This window comes from Penicillium alfredii (assembly GCF_028826965.1).
Source record: "Penicillium alfredii strain IBT 34128 chromosome Unknown utg000010l_segment0_segment0, whole genome shotgun sequence".
Taxonomy (NCBI): Eukaryota; Fungi; Ascomycota; class Eurotiomycetes; order Eurotiales; family Aspergillaceae; genus Penicillium; species Penicillium alfredii.
The window spans coordinates 1,850,993-1,865,234 of record NW_026622707.1 but is presented as its reverse complement, the minus strand read 5'-3'; the positions used below and the strand labels follow the sequence as shown (position 1 = coordinate 1,865,234).

At 46.0% G+C, this 14,242-nt stretch overlaps 3 protein-coding genes across 3 annotated transcripts; 2 read left to right on the top strand and 1 right to left on the bottom strand.

The window, feature by feature from the left end:
* Positions 1-5,733: 5,733 nt before the first annotated feature.
* On the top strand, positions 5,734-7,281 carry NUU61_008244 (purple acid phosphatase family protein; the record flags this gene model as incomplete). Its single annotated transcript, XM_056658769.1, has 2 exons — positions 5,734-5,869; positions 5,930-7,281. 2 exons carry the CDS (start codon positions 5,734-5,736, stop codon positions 7,279-7,281), a joined length of 1,488 nt encoding a protein of 495 aa, XP_056509062.1.
* Positions 7,282-9,549: 2,268 nt separating this feature from the next.
* NUU61_008243 (uncharacterized protein) lies at positions 9,550-11,621 on the bottom strand (the record flags this gene model as incomplete). Its single annotated transcript, XM_056658768.1, has 6 exons — positions 9,550-9,583; positions 9,627-10,423; positions 10,471-10,903; positions 10,952-11,106; positions 11,151-11,398; positions 11,444-11,621. 6 exons carry the CDS (start codon positions 11,619-11,621, stop codon positions 9,550-9,552), a joined length of 1,845 nt encoding a protein of 614 aa, XP_056509061.1.
* Positions 11,622-12,470: 849 nt separating this feature from the next.
* Positions 12,471-13,854, top strand: NUU61_008242 (uncharacterized protein; the record flags this gene model as incomplete). The annotated part of the gene is made up of 3 exons (XM_056658767.1): positions 12,471-12,707; positions 12,758-12,913; positions 12,961-13,854. 3 exons carry the CDS (start codon positions 12,471-12,473, stop codon positions 13,852-13,854), a joined length of 1,287 nt encoding a protein of 428 aa, XP_056509060.1.
* Positions 13,855-14,242: the final 388 nt, after the last annotated feature.

Genomic DNA, 14,242 nt, shown 5'->3' with positions numbered 1-14,242 from the left:
GACATCGTGATTTTTGACTTACCTCCCATCTTGGACAGGTGTGGTGATCTGGTCCCAGATGTTTCGCACAAAGATGACGATTGCATAGAACGCATTCCCCGTACATGCGAACAGAGGCTTTGTTACAATTTTCAATATCACATAACCACATCGTCATTTGCCAATCTTTGTCTATCTCTTAGATAGACAGCAGAAGCAGAAAATTTGACCGGGAATGCTATTTATGTATCGCATGAATTTTTATTCAGTTTGATAAGGAGAAACTGGGAGAGTACACCGCCAATTTGACACATTGCGTCTGTGCTGACTTTGAGTTCTGACCTGCTAGCTTTTCACCCAGATAAAGCCTGTAGTTGCTTTATGATTAAGTAAAGCCTTCGCTGATTCGAGTGCCTCGTGCGCAGCGAGTGGATTCAAGCCTCATGAAACGCAGTGACGCACGCTTGATTGGAGTATTTGATAGGCTATACCCCTTATTTATAGAAGTAATAGTCACGTATGAGCAGTGATAAGAAGACGATTCATCACAAATTGCAAATAAGATCCTACTGTGGTCACCGAGAAGTTAAACGAAGACTGATTTCCGCAGGTCCATTGAAAAAATCATTCATATTATCACGAATTTCCTCTTTACAATCCCCCACTTACTGTGTGGATCAGCTATCGGTATTTCCTAGACCTTTTTTTCAGTCGGAATCAACAATAATGCCGAGCCCTGCGATCAAATGCGTGAAAGAAGGCTACACTACCTGGGCAGAGAGTGGTTCGAGATATTGCACTGCCCATAGTATGGTATCCACGCTGAGCTAGCTCTATCGGTGCTAACCCATGTTCTACAACAGAATAAGAATTGAAATGGGAGAATCGATGGATAAAAACCTGGAAGCAGCCAGAAGACCTCTGAAATTTATTCTAGGGCCATTGCTGTCTTTTTTCCATTTACTGTTGTTCATCTTTTATGTGCCTTTTCTACTTCGATAGCCATCTCCCTGTCTGTTGTAAGTCTTGAAGCCACCATAAGAAAGCAATTTGGTGAGAATGTGGATTTCATTTGCTTTCACGTATTTGCAACAACAGAAGTAAAAGAGGCTCCATAGTACGAAAGTGACTGTCAGTGCAGTAGTGTGATCATTCGATACGAAAAGCATTCTGTGCCCCAATATGACGAAGTACCAGGTGCTGCAAATCCCTCGTTTTTCCTCAGCGCTTGACCCACCTCTTAGCTGGCGCCTAAGCCACCTGCAGGCCTGTCACACAGAATTCTCGCATATGTGTATGGTGTTCGGCGGCCGACTGGTTCCAAGTCTACCGACCAAAATTTCTGTCAAGCAAGGCTGTGGTTTCCTGCCTCGATATTTATTATCGTACTTTCGCCTATATCTGCCCACATCTACCCGTACCAGCTCACATCTTCCCATGTGCCTTCTTCCACGTTGCCAATACATGATCAACGCCATGAAATCAACCACCAATCAGCATAAATCTTCGAGCGATACTAATTAGATTATTATTACTATCGTTTTAATTTTAAATAGATCTATTAATTAGCTTAGCCTCGGAGTTTACTAAAGATGTAGTAAATCTTTATTTTCTTAATATAGAAATACTATTAGTCTATCTTAAGTTTAATTCTAAGGTTCGTATAGAATATTATATAAGGACTTAGGTCGCTTCTATTATATATCTCGATATTAGGGTATACTACTTATAGTTATTATAAATTCTTGTTAGGGTCGTTTACTAGAAAAGGATAGTTTAACTATAAACCTTCTATTATAGGATTTATTATATATAACTAGTTGATACTATCTACTTGAGAGAGAAATAAACGAATCCTAACATTAAGGGATTAGACTAAATTATATTAATTAATAGTATATCCTAGATATAAGAAAGATTCGTTAAGAGTTTTGCTAGGAGGGCGGTTAGTTTCTACCAGCGAGGCCCTTAGGTCGAGCTTCTTTGTTATATAGGACTTCGTACGAAGGTCCCGTAACAGATAAAGCGTTAGAATAATATTAGTATATTAGTATATCTAAAGGATATAACTATATACTTAAAATATCTAAATTTGATCCGAAATACTATTTTCTATTTATATCCTTCTTTATTCTGTAGCTAGTTATATATATATATATAATATTATATTCTCATTATTTGGGAAGTGGTGTGTTTAGGTGAAAGTCATCTCATTTACTTCCAGATAGTAATTGCTTCTTTCTAAAAGACAAAATTTGCCATATGTCACTCTGAAAGCCTTTGGGATACCCGGGAGATCGCTGGATATCAAATCCGTTCCTAGGGGCGGTTTATTGCCCCAAGAAACGAAATGAAGGTGACTCATTGGCCACCTTCACACATAGTCTCCGGCCACCTTTCGCGCAATAGTAACTGAGATTTCTCCCAGGCTCCCTGTGTCGTTAAAGGATGAAGCTGTAGTTGAATAGTTGGTGTCGACATTGTTAGCTTCAAACTTATTTCCGACTCGCCGCCACGGCCCACACCAGGATACCGAGGCTATCCGAGCCTGATCGTTAGAATAGATGTCAAGTTCGCCTTCAACGCCTATCTTATATGTCGCACTTCCGCAAATATATATTTTGTGTTCAGCTTCGGGTGGAATCGAAATGGCCTTCACATCGTTTTCATTCATGAGACGAAATGTGTCGCTCTTCTCGTAAGGTTGACCACTTATCCAGAAATCAGTGTCCCACTTGAATTGCTGAGCGCAACCGCAAGGTAAGTTACCTCATGATGAAGATATTTTTAATGGTAATGTTCCCTTCCGACAGGCGATTCCGAACGTTGATACAGATATGTTGGGATGAGCAGACCATATTTATGCCTTGCTTTGTCTGATTCCAAAATCTGCGAGTTCTTTCTTCCCAGCATCCAATATTATCTTGACTGTTTTTATACGCAGGTTTTGAGGGCAAAAATTTACCAGGTGAAAAAAAAAGTAAAGAAAATGGAATGAACCATCCAACTCCGCTGATCATGTGTACGCATCACACTTAAATGCCATTGGTGTTACGAAAAGATCATATGTTCTTGCATCAACACTCGAGGAACCAGGCCGCCGCCATCGGGATTGGAAAGCGGTGAAGCAGTGTTTCCAAATAAATGATGCTGCGTGGCGGAAATCCACATTGCATATGAGGCTGGGACGCGCTGCGCAAGATGATGATGTAGGTGAAACAAAGAGATTACGCAAGCTAGAGAGGAATGGTTCTAGCGGGTGGAACCCACGGAGCCAACCCTGACTAACTCAAGTGGCAGAAAGCTCAACTTGCTAGATCAGTACGAAGGATCGGTGGTCTTCTCAATTTAGCTTCAATACGCGGCTTGGATTCCAAGCACGGTCCTGCGGAACCAGTTATTATGGTCGTTTGTTTGTATAAATCAATATAATCATACAAAAACCGTCACCGAAAGCTCTCTAGGCTTTCTTGTTCGACTTTATGAGAGAGAACTCGGACGAAAAGTGTCGACAGCGAGCATAGATAACGAGCATCAGCCGATCGATAACGTAAAAACCAGCCACAAGAACCAATGTCCCTAAAGCAAACCATACCCAGGGTCGCTCTCCCATCCACATTAACATTTTCGCATCCGTTCGATGCCAGGTGCCACTTTGAAGGTCAGTGATATAAGGACCCAGGGTGGCTTCTTCCACGACTCCTATGGTGTTCGAAGGCAGTGAGTGTTGTTCTAATAGGTACTCTTTCACTACCATTGTCAAGAACATTGGCCCGGCAGATATCATGATGGCACAGTATGGTAGCAATCGAGCCCAACTCCGAGTGAGTGAGTGGTAGGCAGGCAATTTAGAAATCGCCATTTTGTAGATTGGATGTCTTGGAGACGCGACAAGCAGATCATTAGTGAGGCCAGTTGGCCGTGTAGGCTTGAAAAGAGCATAGTCTTTCACCTGATCTGACCCCATCATCTGAGCTGGCAAAGTGTTATTGCATATTGTGTCCATATCTAGGTAGATACCACCATAATGATATAAGACAAAATATCGTATCGCGTCGGCGCGCTGGATGGGAAATGCATAGTTGTCCCAGGTGGGGACAAACCATGAGTAGTACTCAGATAAGAAATCGCGAGCGGAATCATCGGTCCATAGCTGATAGCAAAAGTCATTCGTGTGTCAGTTGATTTGAAAACTTCGTGGCGATTGCCATTTGTTGTGAGATACCACTCTTACTTGATGGTGGACGGTATACCTTGTATTCAAACTCTGAGTATGCTTTTTTGCAGCTCTCTTGGGGCTGGACCCAACGGTCGGGAACCTCCTCTGTCGCGGTAGTTTGATGAAAAATTAACGGGATTCGATTTGGTTGAAATGTTTCGTTATTGTGATGTGGTATTTCAGGGTTCGGAAGGAAGACGTCAGGGCTAAAGAGACGCTCATTGAAACGCAATAGAGCGATCAGAGGCTCAAGTGTGCGCAGCAGTAGTCCGAACACAGCCAAATTTACCAGCAGGACGATAGAATATATTGCTGCTTTCCTCGGCGACTCCTGTTGCTGGCGACTTCCGGGGTCAAGCTCTGATCCCAGTCGCTCTTCATCGTGTAGCTTATCATGGACAGACCGAAGACTTCGTAGTGCCGAATGTCGGAGAATCTGCCAAATTCTCATTGCTGACCAAAGAACGATTCGCTCATCGGATTAAGGTACAATTTATTGATATTCGCTTGGTTAATATGTCGAAGACAAGGAAGTCATGTCCGTTCCGAGAGGAAGGCCGGAACGCCGGAGTGGGGATGTCGATAAATCTTAGAATATGTGTAGCTATTGCGTCGCTATATCTGGCACATGTTGACAGAAATGTCATCCTATTTGACATTGACTTCAAGTATCATCTGAATTTATAGGATCCAGTTGACGAAAGTTCTGCACGCGTCACCGCGGACGTAATAGCCTTCTCACAAGAGCGGGAAGCTTCTCAAGTGACCACCTACCTTCTGCAGAAATCCCATAGCGGTAAGTGTGGTGAATCTCGAACAAAAACTGTGGGTTTGTGGCTTTCTCGTCCCCAAGTTCCCGACACCCCAACGCGTGGCCATGGGAAGAAAGCCCCTAGCGACGCTAAACAAGTCTAAATTTGGCCGCCCACCCCTATCTCAGTCGCCAAGGTTTTACAGGCAGGCAGGCTCTGAACAGGTCATCCCAGGCCGGTTTGGATCATATACTTTGCTGCGATTACGCCGCGACATGTTTCCCGGGTAAAGTCGAAACCCTCCATCGATGATAGGCCAGGCTGATTTCATTGGCTTAGTCTTCAGGATCATGAGCCTTGTAGCGAGCGAATTCGTCATCTGGAAAGTCTGCAAAGGCAGCTCCGCCGTCACATGCATACGAGCCGCGGATGCCCGCGTATACTCTTTATGGCTAACCAAGGAACATGATTCCTGCTTGTAATATGACAGGGTCTTAAATTTTTGGACTGAGGTCATGGATCTAGCCAGGCTGTCCAATCAAAGCCAACAGAGGTCAACCACACAAATTTGGCATCCTGTTTTCACTTTTAGGATCCGGGCCGTGAAGCTCATATAGTCATTATAACCATCGTCATCAGCGGGAGTGGCAAAATGGTGGGGAAGACCCCAACTTAATGTCTCGACAGCTATCACATTTTATTATTTAAATTACCTACTATACTCACTTGGTTACACAGCTAGCTTTTCTGTGTTGTGACATCGAATAGACTGATCTCAAAGAAATGGTTAGATCTCTTATCTCTATCGAGGGTCTGCTCTTCCTAGCAGCACCTGTCTTCGGTAATATCGGTTATCCGCCTATTCCGGAAGACTTGACAACACCATTCCAGGTACGCTTAGCCGTCAATGGACAGAACGGTAAGGAGCTTGCAGCTATCAAAACTGAATAAGTCCTGTCTAATAAAAGCTGGTATAAAGCTGTCGCAATTGGGTGGAACACATATAAAGCCCTCAACGAGAGCTGTGTCACATACGGAATTGCACCAGACAAATTGAACTCTCGTTCTTGTTCAACTTCCTCTACTACCTACAGCACCTCCCGTACCTGGTCCAATGTGGCAGTGATGAGTGGCTTAAAGCCAGCCAGCACATACTTCTACAAGATCGTCTCGACGAACTCGAGTGTGGAACCTTTCTTAAGCCCTCGGATGTCCGGAGACAAAACTCCCTTCAATATGAATGTCGTGGCAGACTTGGGCGTTTATGGCAAAGATGGGTTCAAAATCTCGAAAGGAGACGACATTCCCTATACCCAACCCGAGTTTAATCACACCACGATTGGCCATCTTGCCGCCACACTGAGCGACTACGAGGTTGTAATTCATCCGGGCGATTTCGCATACGCCGACGATTGGTACCTCAAATTGCCCAGTGTGAAAGAGGGTCAAGAGGCTTACCAGTCAATCTTGGAACAATTCTACGAGCAACTCGCTCCCATAACTGGACACAAGCTCTATATGGCCAGCCCAGGCAATCATGAAGCGGACTGCAGTGAGATTCGGCGCCTTCTTGAACTATGCCCCGAGGGCCAGGAGAACTTCACCGATTTCAAGCACCATTTTGGAAAAGTCATGCCTCAAACATTCGCTTCATCTTCCTCCGAAAGGTTTGCTCAGACCCAGTCTGAAAAAGCGCGAAGCTTTGCGAAGCCACCTTTCTGGTATTCCTTTGAATACGGAATGGTACATGTGGTGATGATCAACACCGAAACTGATTTTCCTAATGCACCGGACACCCAAACGGGCTCCGCCCGGCTAGAAAGTGGGCCATTCGGTAGCAAAGGGGAGCAGCTAAAATTTCTGGATGCCGATTTGTCCAGCGTGGATCGGAGGGTGACCCCATGGATTATAGTGGCTGGACACCGCCCATGGTATAGCACCGGCTCAGGTCATCATTGTCAGTCGTGCCAAAAGGCATTCGAAAAGCTGTTTTTTAAATATGGTGTTGATCTAGCTGTCTTTGGGCACGTGCACAACTCACAAAGGTTGCTGCCTGTTTTCAATGGCATTGCTGATCCACGTGGTATGAGGAACCCCAAAGCACCTATGTATATCACCTGCGGCGGTGCAGGTAACATTGAGGGTTTGCTTCACATCAAGCATAAGCCTTCTTACACCAAGTTTGCTTATGCGAAAGATTACAGCTACAGCACGCTGAAGTTTCTGGATGACAAGCACCTCCAGATCGATTTCATTCGCTCATCGACCGGTGATGTTCTGGACTCTAGTACATTATACAAGAGCCATTCGGTGCCATTTGTCACCCAGTAAGCATGGGGGCCACAGCTTTTGATAGGATCAATATCTATGAATTTAGTTCAGTGTATTTTACAGGGGCTCCATTTGAAGTTAAGGCATTGTATCTGTCCAGATCTCCCATCATGGCCAAGAAGTGGTCCGTTGGTTGCACTCCCTCTCCCGTCTCCCTCATCTTCTGCCTGCTTCCGTCTCTCTGCCTGCAGATAGAGACTCTTGTAGTCTGGGGAGCTGTTGTCGGCTATCGACTTGTCGGAAGGTGAAGTAATAGCTTGAGACAACCGCAGTTGCGGTGTCGCGCGACCAGCGTTCGACCCGATTGGCTGATGCCAGCGAGTCACGGCCCCGGCAGAGGTCCTTTTCCGGCAAACGAGTACCCCCTGCCGGATGCTTCTTCTTTCCTGGTGTGACGACATGGGAATATAGATAGTTGGCACATGACCATGTCTCGGGTTTAGGGCAAAGGGTTAGGGCAGGTGTCACGCGATGACCGAGTTTCCACAACATACCAGTTGAGAATTGAGAAATGCCCAAAATCCTGAGTTATCCAAGGATAAAATATGTACCTTGCCCGTTTCTCGGAGGCGAATACCGATGTATACATCCGCATCATATATCTTACTATATTCGTACGCCTTCTTTATCACGTTTACTCGACGACGATATTGTGTTTGGCGTATCAATTTCCTCTTCGAGGATTGATAAGATCGACTAGACTTTTTAGTAGCTATTGAAACTAATTGCCTTGTTCTGTGTCTGCGGGGTTTGCAAATGTATTTAGGGTGGTTATAAGGTATAGGCCTATTGATAAGAAGGAGCAAAATATTAAGCCAAATACTATAATTACACAAAAAAGCTTTTTTGACTTTTATACAAGCAAGAAGCCACGAATTCCTTGAGGAAATCATGGTCAAATGCTATCTGCGTTCATCCTGCTCTTGGTCACCAAGAACTCTATCGCAACCTGAATCCGTTAGGGCCAATGCTTTAGGCATTGCAATAAATTCGGAACCGTTTACCAACCGCTAGCGAGCACTGCGAAGGACATTGCCCACGAAACCACACCGCTGGGGCTGAGTTGCCGGATCTGCTCGCATCTTTGTCTGGTCAAAGTTTTTTGGAGTTTGATATCCTCGGAGTATCATGTCCCTACAGCATCCCTTCTGGCAATTCAGGAAGTGGAGTTGATAGGCTTGTCACTCCAAATTGGTTTGTGGTATCGACCGTGGTAATTCCTGAAGGAACCGAGTGATTCTAACCAGCGATCCAATAATCCAGGTACCGGTGAAAGTTGTTACGGACAATTAGTTTAGACGATTCGCAAAAGAAAGACAGCATCACAGTCAACGAGCAACTTGGAAACTGCAAAGTCTCTTTCAATTTTATATAGCCGCTCCTACATGTCTGCACCTATACCAGAATAGTAAAGGATCTCGGATTGGTGCTAGACGGCAATGGTTAAAGCTACTCTCTAGGTCTCCCAGGCGTAGAAAATCGGTATCTTTTGGTTGTATAAATATCTGGGTCCATTCAGGACTGGCCCTCGTATCCTCTGTCTCAATAATTGCCACTTGCGATGTAGGGGGCTGGTAGATGAGCATCCGTCTCCCGCTTGCTTCCTTTCAAAGGTATGCATCTTCATTTTGTATATCCATCATTGGGAAATAATTTTGCTCAGTAGAATATTGCCATTTCGGAAGCGTATGAAGCTCCTTGCAGAAAAAAGCCAGGCCACAAGTTTGCTTTGATAAGGGGATTCTCTCTCCATCTATGAGGACCCCAACGGATCTTTTCCTTGTTGGGTTTAAAAAACAGAGCTACCTAAAGCCTCTCAGACTGTTGAATCAATGCGAGCCAACGACGAGACTCGTTGTGCCGATGTCAAGAGAGTGGCCATATCGGTCTTCAGGAAGATTGCCTCGAGAATCTCCGTGATAACAAGTGCTTTGCAAGCATTCCCCAGAGACATCCTTTCAATGATCTATTTATAAATATATTTTGGTGTGGTAGATTGAAGTGTTAATCAAGAAGCATGACCAGAGATAGGCTACGGTGACGGTAGTATGGCCACTACACCTTGCAGGATGGAACAAGGCATTAGACTCCACACTCCGCTAAGCCATTTATAGGACTATAGATTAGTTGGAGAAGACAGCATCTATTAGTTGATATAGTATTATACGATATTTCCAGAAAGCAGATTTGCATTGAGCAGTGCATATATACACCTTGTATGTTGAGTATAATGTCCCCATGTCAATTGGGTTCAACTGAATACACTGCTTAACTACCGTCGAGGACACTTTGCACCTCTGGCCTGAGAATAGCAACCATCTGGCGGTAGCAAGTGAGGATCATACCCATGCAACGTCCCTGTCCAGCCATTCAAGAATTTGAGCCCCCGTTCTGGGATCTCGGTAACAGTCGCATCTTCTTTCATCTCGATCAGCTTCCAGTCTGTCGGCAGATTCAACGCATAAGGCAGCGTCATTCCAAACTCATCCAGTGGCAGAGGACGGTATATCCGACGACGAGACTCGGCCAGTTTCATGAAATCGGTCACTCCTTCTTGGGTCTTCAGCCTGACGTTCACCATGCCCAGGTAATCTCTGAACCGCGTTGCAATTGCCGAGCACGAGGGAGGGTGGCAGTAGAGATCGAGGAATTCGTATTCTGGGGAGCCAGCCTCCGACGCGTGTGAGGATTTGCGGATGTTCGCAATCCATGCAGCCTCCATATCATATTTATCGCCGTCGAGACTTGTAGTCTTAGGAAGATACTGCATCAGCACACCCCGACGCCAGCTGTAAACCGGATTGTAGAAGTCGAGGAGCAGAATGCACTTCATCAGCGTGTTATCGACCAGACTACTGGGTAGGTTCAGTACGCCCCATTTATCTTCGAGAGAGCTTTGCAGAACAACGAAATAGATCAAGTCGCCCTCGGAGTTCTCCTTAACCTTTAGAAAGTTGGTGGTGTTGTATGAATTAGTCTGTTTCCCGCCTCCGAGAGTACCCTTCGGCAGTTGCACCACGTCCACCTTTGGAGACGGGGACGTTTCTGAATCCCATTCCTGCAAAAGACTGATTCCCAGGGATCGAATAGCGGGATCGTAGTGCTCGGGCCGAAATTCCGCAGAGAAATTTCTCAAGGGTTCCTGGGGCATCTGTCAGCATCTGATGAGTAAATGTGGCAGCAACGTACATTAATGTCGTTGAACTTAGGGTCAGTCAAAAGTTCAAAGTTCATAAACAGATGCGTTGGGGCTCGCCAAGGCAGACTGGCTGTTGATGCATCCTGATCCGCTGCATAGAAGGCCTGGACCCGCTCTCCACTCGCTATGTTGATGGTAGTCGTGAGTAGCAAGTGAGCCATCCAACGGTTCAGATTGGCTGACTGAGCCTTGTACACCCCCTTGTCCACTGTGAAGTCTTTTCTGTGGCGCAGGGCAAACCAAGTCTGGACAAGAGGTGTTATGACCTTCTTCTCCAGAGTCTCCGCGCTCTTTACTTCGCTAAAGAAATCATACGGAAAGGTAGAGTTGGAGAGGTATGGGATCTTGCCCAAACGGTCTATCTGCTGCTGGCTGAGACATTTGGACAGGTCGTGATTTTCGGTTTTCCAATGGTACCATGGGCTTTCTACCATTAGTTACCATTTTTAGGAATCAGAGTTCCAGACTGACCTGTGGATTTCTTTCATGATGCATGCCCCGTTGACGTGGCCGTTGAAGGGACCGAGATAGGAGGTGTCGTAGGATGACCCGTCCGTGAAGGCATCAGAGGATCTGGCTTGGTAAGTCCATTTCCTTTTCCCCGAGTCGCCCTTGATGTCTTCTATCTATGATCGTTAATGCCGTCTTCTGTCAGGAGATATATACATACTGCGTAATAGTGAAATTCCTCGCCATCCCAGCTGACAACTTGCAGAAACCGATTCGGGTTGGACACTTCGTCTGAGCCAATAATGAAAATCACGTCATTGCTCTGCTTGATCTTAAAGTCGACGACGCCCAGTAGTCGACAGTGGGGGTTAAACCAGTCTTTCCCTTCATCGGGCAGGTCCGCACGGCTGACATGAGTGCCGTCTGCGATCGCGTACATTGTCAGAGTCCATGCTGTTGTGGATTGTTCTATAGGTGTCAGCATGAATCATTCGTTTGGTAGAGAGAGCTTACTGTAGTAATAGGAAAGTATTTCGTCCAACGTGTTGAGCGTCCAGTGTGAGTCCTGCTGGAGAAACTGGCCGAATCTGTCTTTGAGCTGCTGCTGCTGCTGACTGACCGAAAGTAAATTATCGGTGTCTGGACCAGCAGCTCTGGTGAACTTGCGTTGCCAAATTTCTGGAGTTGTCATTTCCTTTATTCACGGGTGATACAAGGTAGGAATGTGTTGGGTGTAGTCAGTACTTGATGATAGACATCTTTATATCATCTCTATGTCTGGAAATCGTGTATGACTATCGCCATTATTATGATTGGCTGGTTTTGGCAGGGATTCGAAAGGCTTGCTCGTATATCAATAAGTGGTTCCTCAGCTAAAAATAATGGCATGGTTTACAAAGTGAGACGTGCATACATCTCTTTTTCATGCAGGTCAGAGTGATCGTCCTGTAAAACACCTGCAGCATGCCAAAACAAGAATAAATGGTTGGCCAGGAGTGTCTTTACGCATGGTTCTTCAGCTCGTCACATCACGCTGTTCCTCGCTTGCCCCGATCGGCGCTATATAGATGTCCGTTTTATGCATTCCCCGCACGAACGATCGCCGACTCGGGCTGATTTCAGCTACGCCAGTCTTGTCTCGTGTTCATCGTCTCTTCCCATTGATTCAGCTCATCTCAGGCGAACTATGATCGATCTGCAGCCACTGAATACCCGCCAATAAAAAGCTATTAGTCGCTGCCTGATGCATAATCAACGTCGTTTATGCTTAGTTGTTGCATTTAACAGGGTTAATGGGTGAGGGAATTCTGCTCAGGTATGATGGAACTGTTTATCGACTTTTTCTCTCAGCCAACACATGCCTGCTCTTGAACCGCCTGGTTTGATTGCGGATCCACCTGGGCGAAGAGAAAATGGCGCATTCTAGACAGACAGCCTATGGTGACTCCAACATGTCATTGACAAAGTACCAGAGACTCTATAAAAGCAGACAAATCTTCCCCAACGAACATACAAAATCAACCAAGTCAAAAAGAACAACATGGCCTCCGTTCTTTCAAGACACGCCCCTCCAGGCAACCTGCCAGAGCTTTCCGAGGCAAACAAAGACAAATGGTCAAAAGACTTCATCTCTCATTGGATGCAAGGCGAAATAGATGCCAATCCAGACGTCGTCAGCAAAGACCGCACCAAGTTGACTCAATTCTTCGACGCGACCAAAACAGCCTCTGATCAGAGAAAGCCCAAAGCCGTCACATGGAATGCATTTCCCAATCTGGTCAGTTATGATCCCTTCATCCCTGGCTCTTGTGTACTGACAATGTACAGCTCGTAGATTCATATCCGGGAGTGGAACTTCAGAATCAGATTGCAGACAGTTCCCGCGTCGTCCAAGACGAGTATCTCGAATGGTCTGTCAGCCGAGGTGAACGAAAGTACAGTGGGGATATCCATAGTGTGAGCTTTACGTGTGAAGGGCCTGAGGTATATCTCCTATTCTCACATAGATTGCAAACACTGACAATCAACAGTACTGGCAGTTCCTGGCCAGCGCCCAGAAACCCGACTTCATCAAACTCATGAGAAGCCTCAACTCGGGATTCGACAAGGAGATGGACAACCGTGACTTTTTCCTCAAAGACCACGTCTCCGGCAACGAAGTCTATAACCCTGCCAATCCATGGAATTTGCTCAGCACGACCGGCACGATCGCTCATCTGATCCAGCCCAACAACACTCTATCCGCCGAGATTGACATTGCTGCCCAGGCCACCGTGATCCGCAAGGATGATAAGGGCCGGACTATCGAAGACAAGGATGACCTCATCAAGTGCTCCAAGTATGGCAACAGGGGCAGAAACTCGGATCCCAGAGTAAGCAACCTGGTTGGTCGATTCTTTCAGGGGACTGACATTATTCAGATTGGAGCAGGCATCAACTTTTTCGCCCGGAAAGGCGCAAGTCTGACGGTGGCTGACCCGGTTGCGATCTACATCCACGACTTTGACAAATCCAATTTCAAATTTGATATCAACAGCACGACTGACGGCCAGGCCCTCAATCTCCAGGATATCGAGGAACCCGACAGAGTCTTCCAGTGGCAGCGTGGCGACATCACCAAGAACCAAGGGCTTAGAATCAAGATCGAGGTGCCAAAAGATCTCAAGCAGAAGAACAAGGACGGTGAGCCGCTTCTTGTCAGCAACATCTATGACACCTTGAATAAGAAGCATATCCGGTATGGAGCTCAGTTTGCCCGTTACTTCACAATGAGCGTCAGTGCAGTCGCCATTCCTGGTAAGACTGCCGAGGCACAGCCCTGCTATAGAACTTCTGCGGCAGCTGGTGAAAAGGCACCTTGTGCGGAGTTTGACGGCTTCCCGCATCCTGGTATTAGTGGTACTCCTGGCTCGTCTCGTGCGTAGACCACAGTCCATAGAATATATAGTACACAACAATGTTGTTATATATCCGACATTTATTACAGTAGCAATATGCAATATAAAAGCAGTTTACCAAAGGCTTCAAACCACCTTTCAGTTCATTCAGGCTACCTTGTAAGCCTATCTTCTCCATCCAAATTAAGCGAGAATTCAATCTCCTCAGACTCTGGTACAATGATGTACAAGACAGCGGTAGGGGTCTCCTCGATGCTAGAGACATAGGCACCCGCGAGGCAATGCTCCACTAGCTTCAGCCCGGCGATGAATCTGCCTACTAGAGTGAGACTGCACTTATCTCCCTCCAGCACTAGCCTACCCTCGGCCCTTTGGTCCTTGTTAACACTACCCCTATTATTACCGGATTTACTTT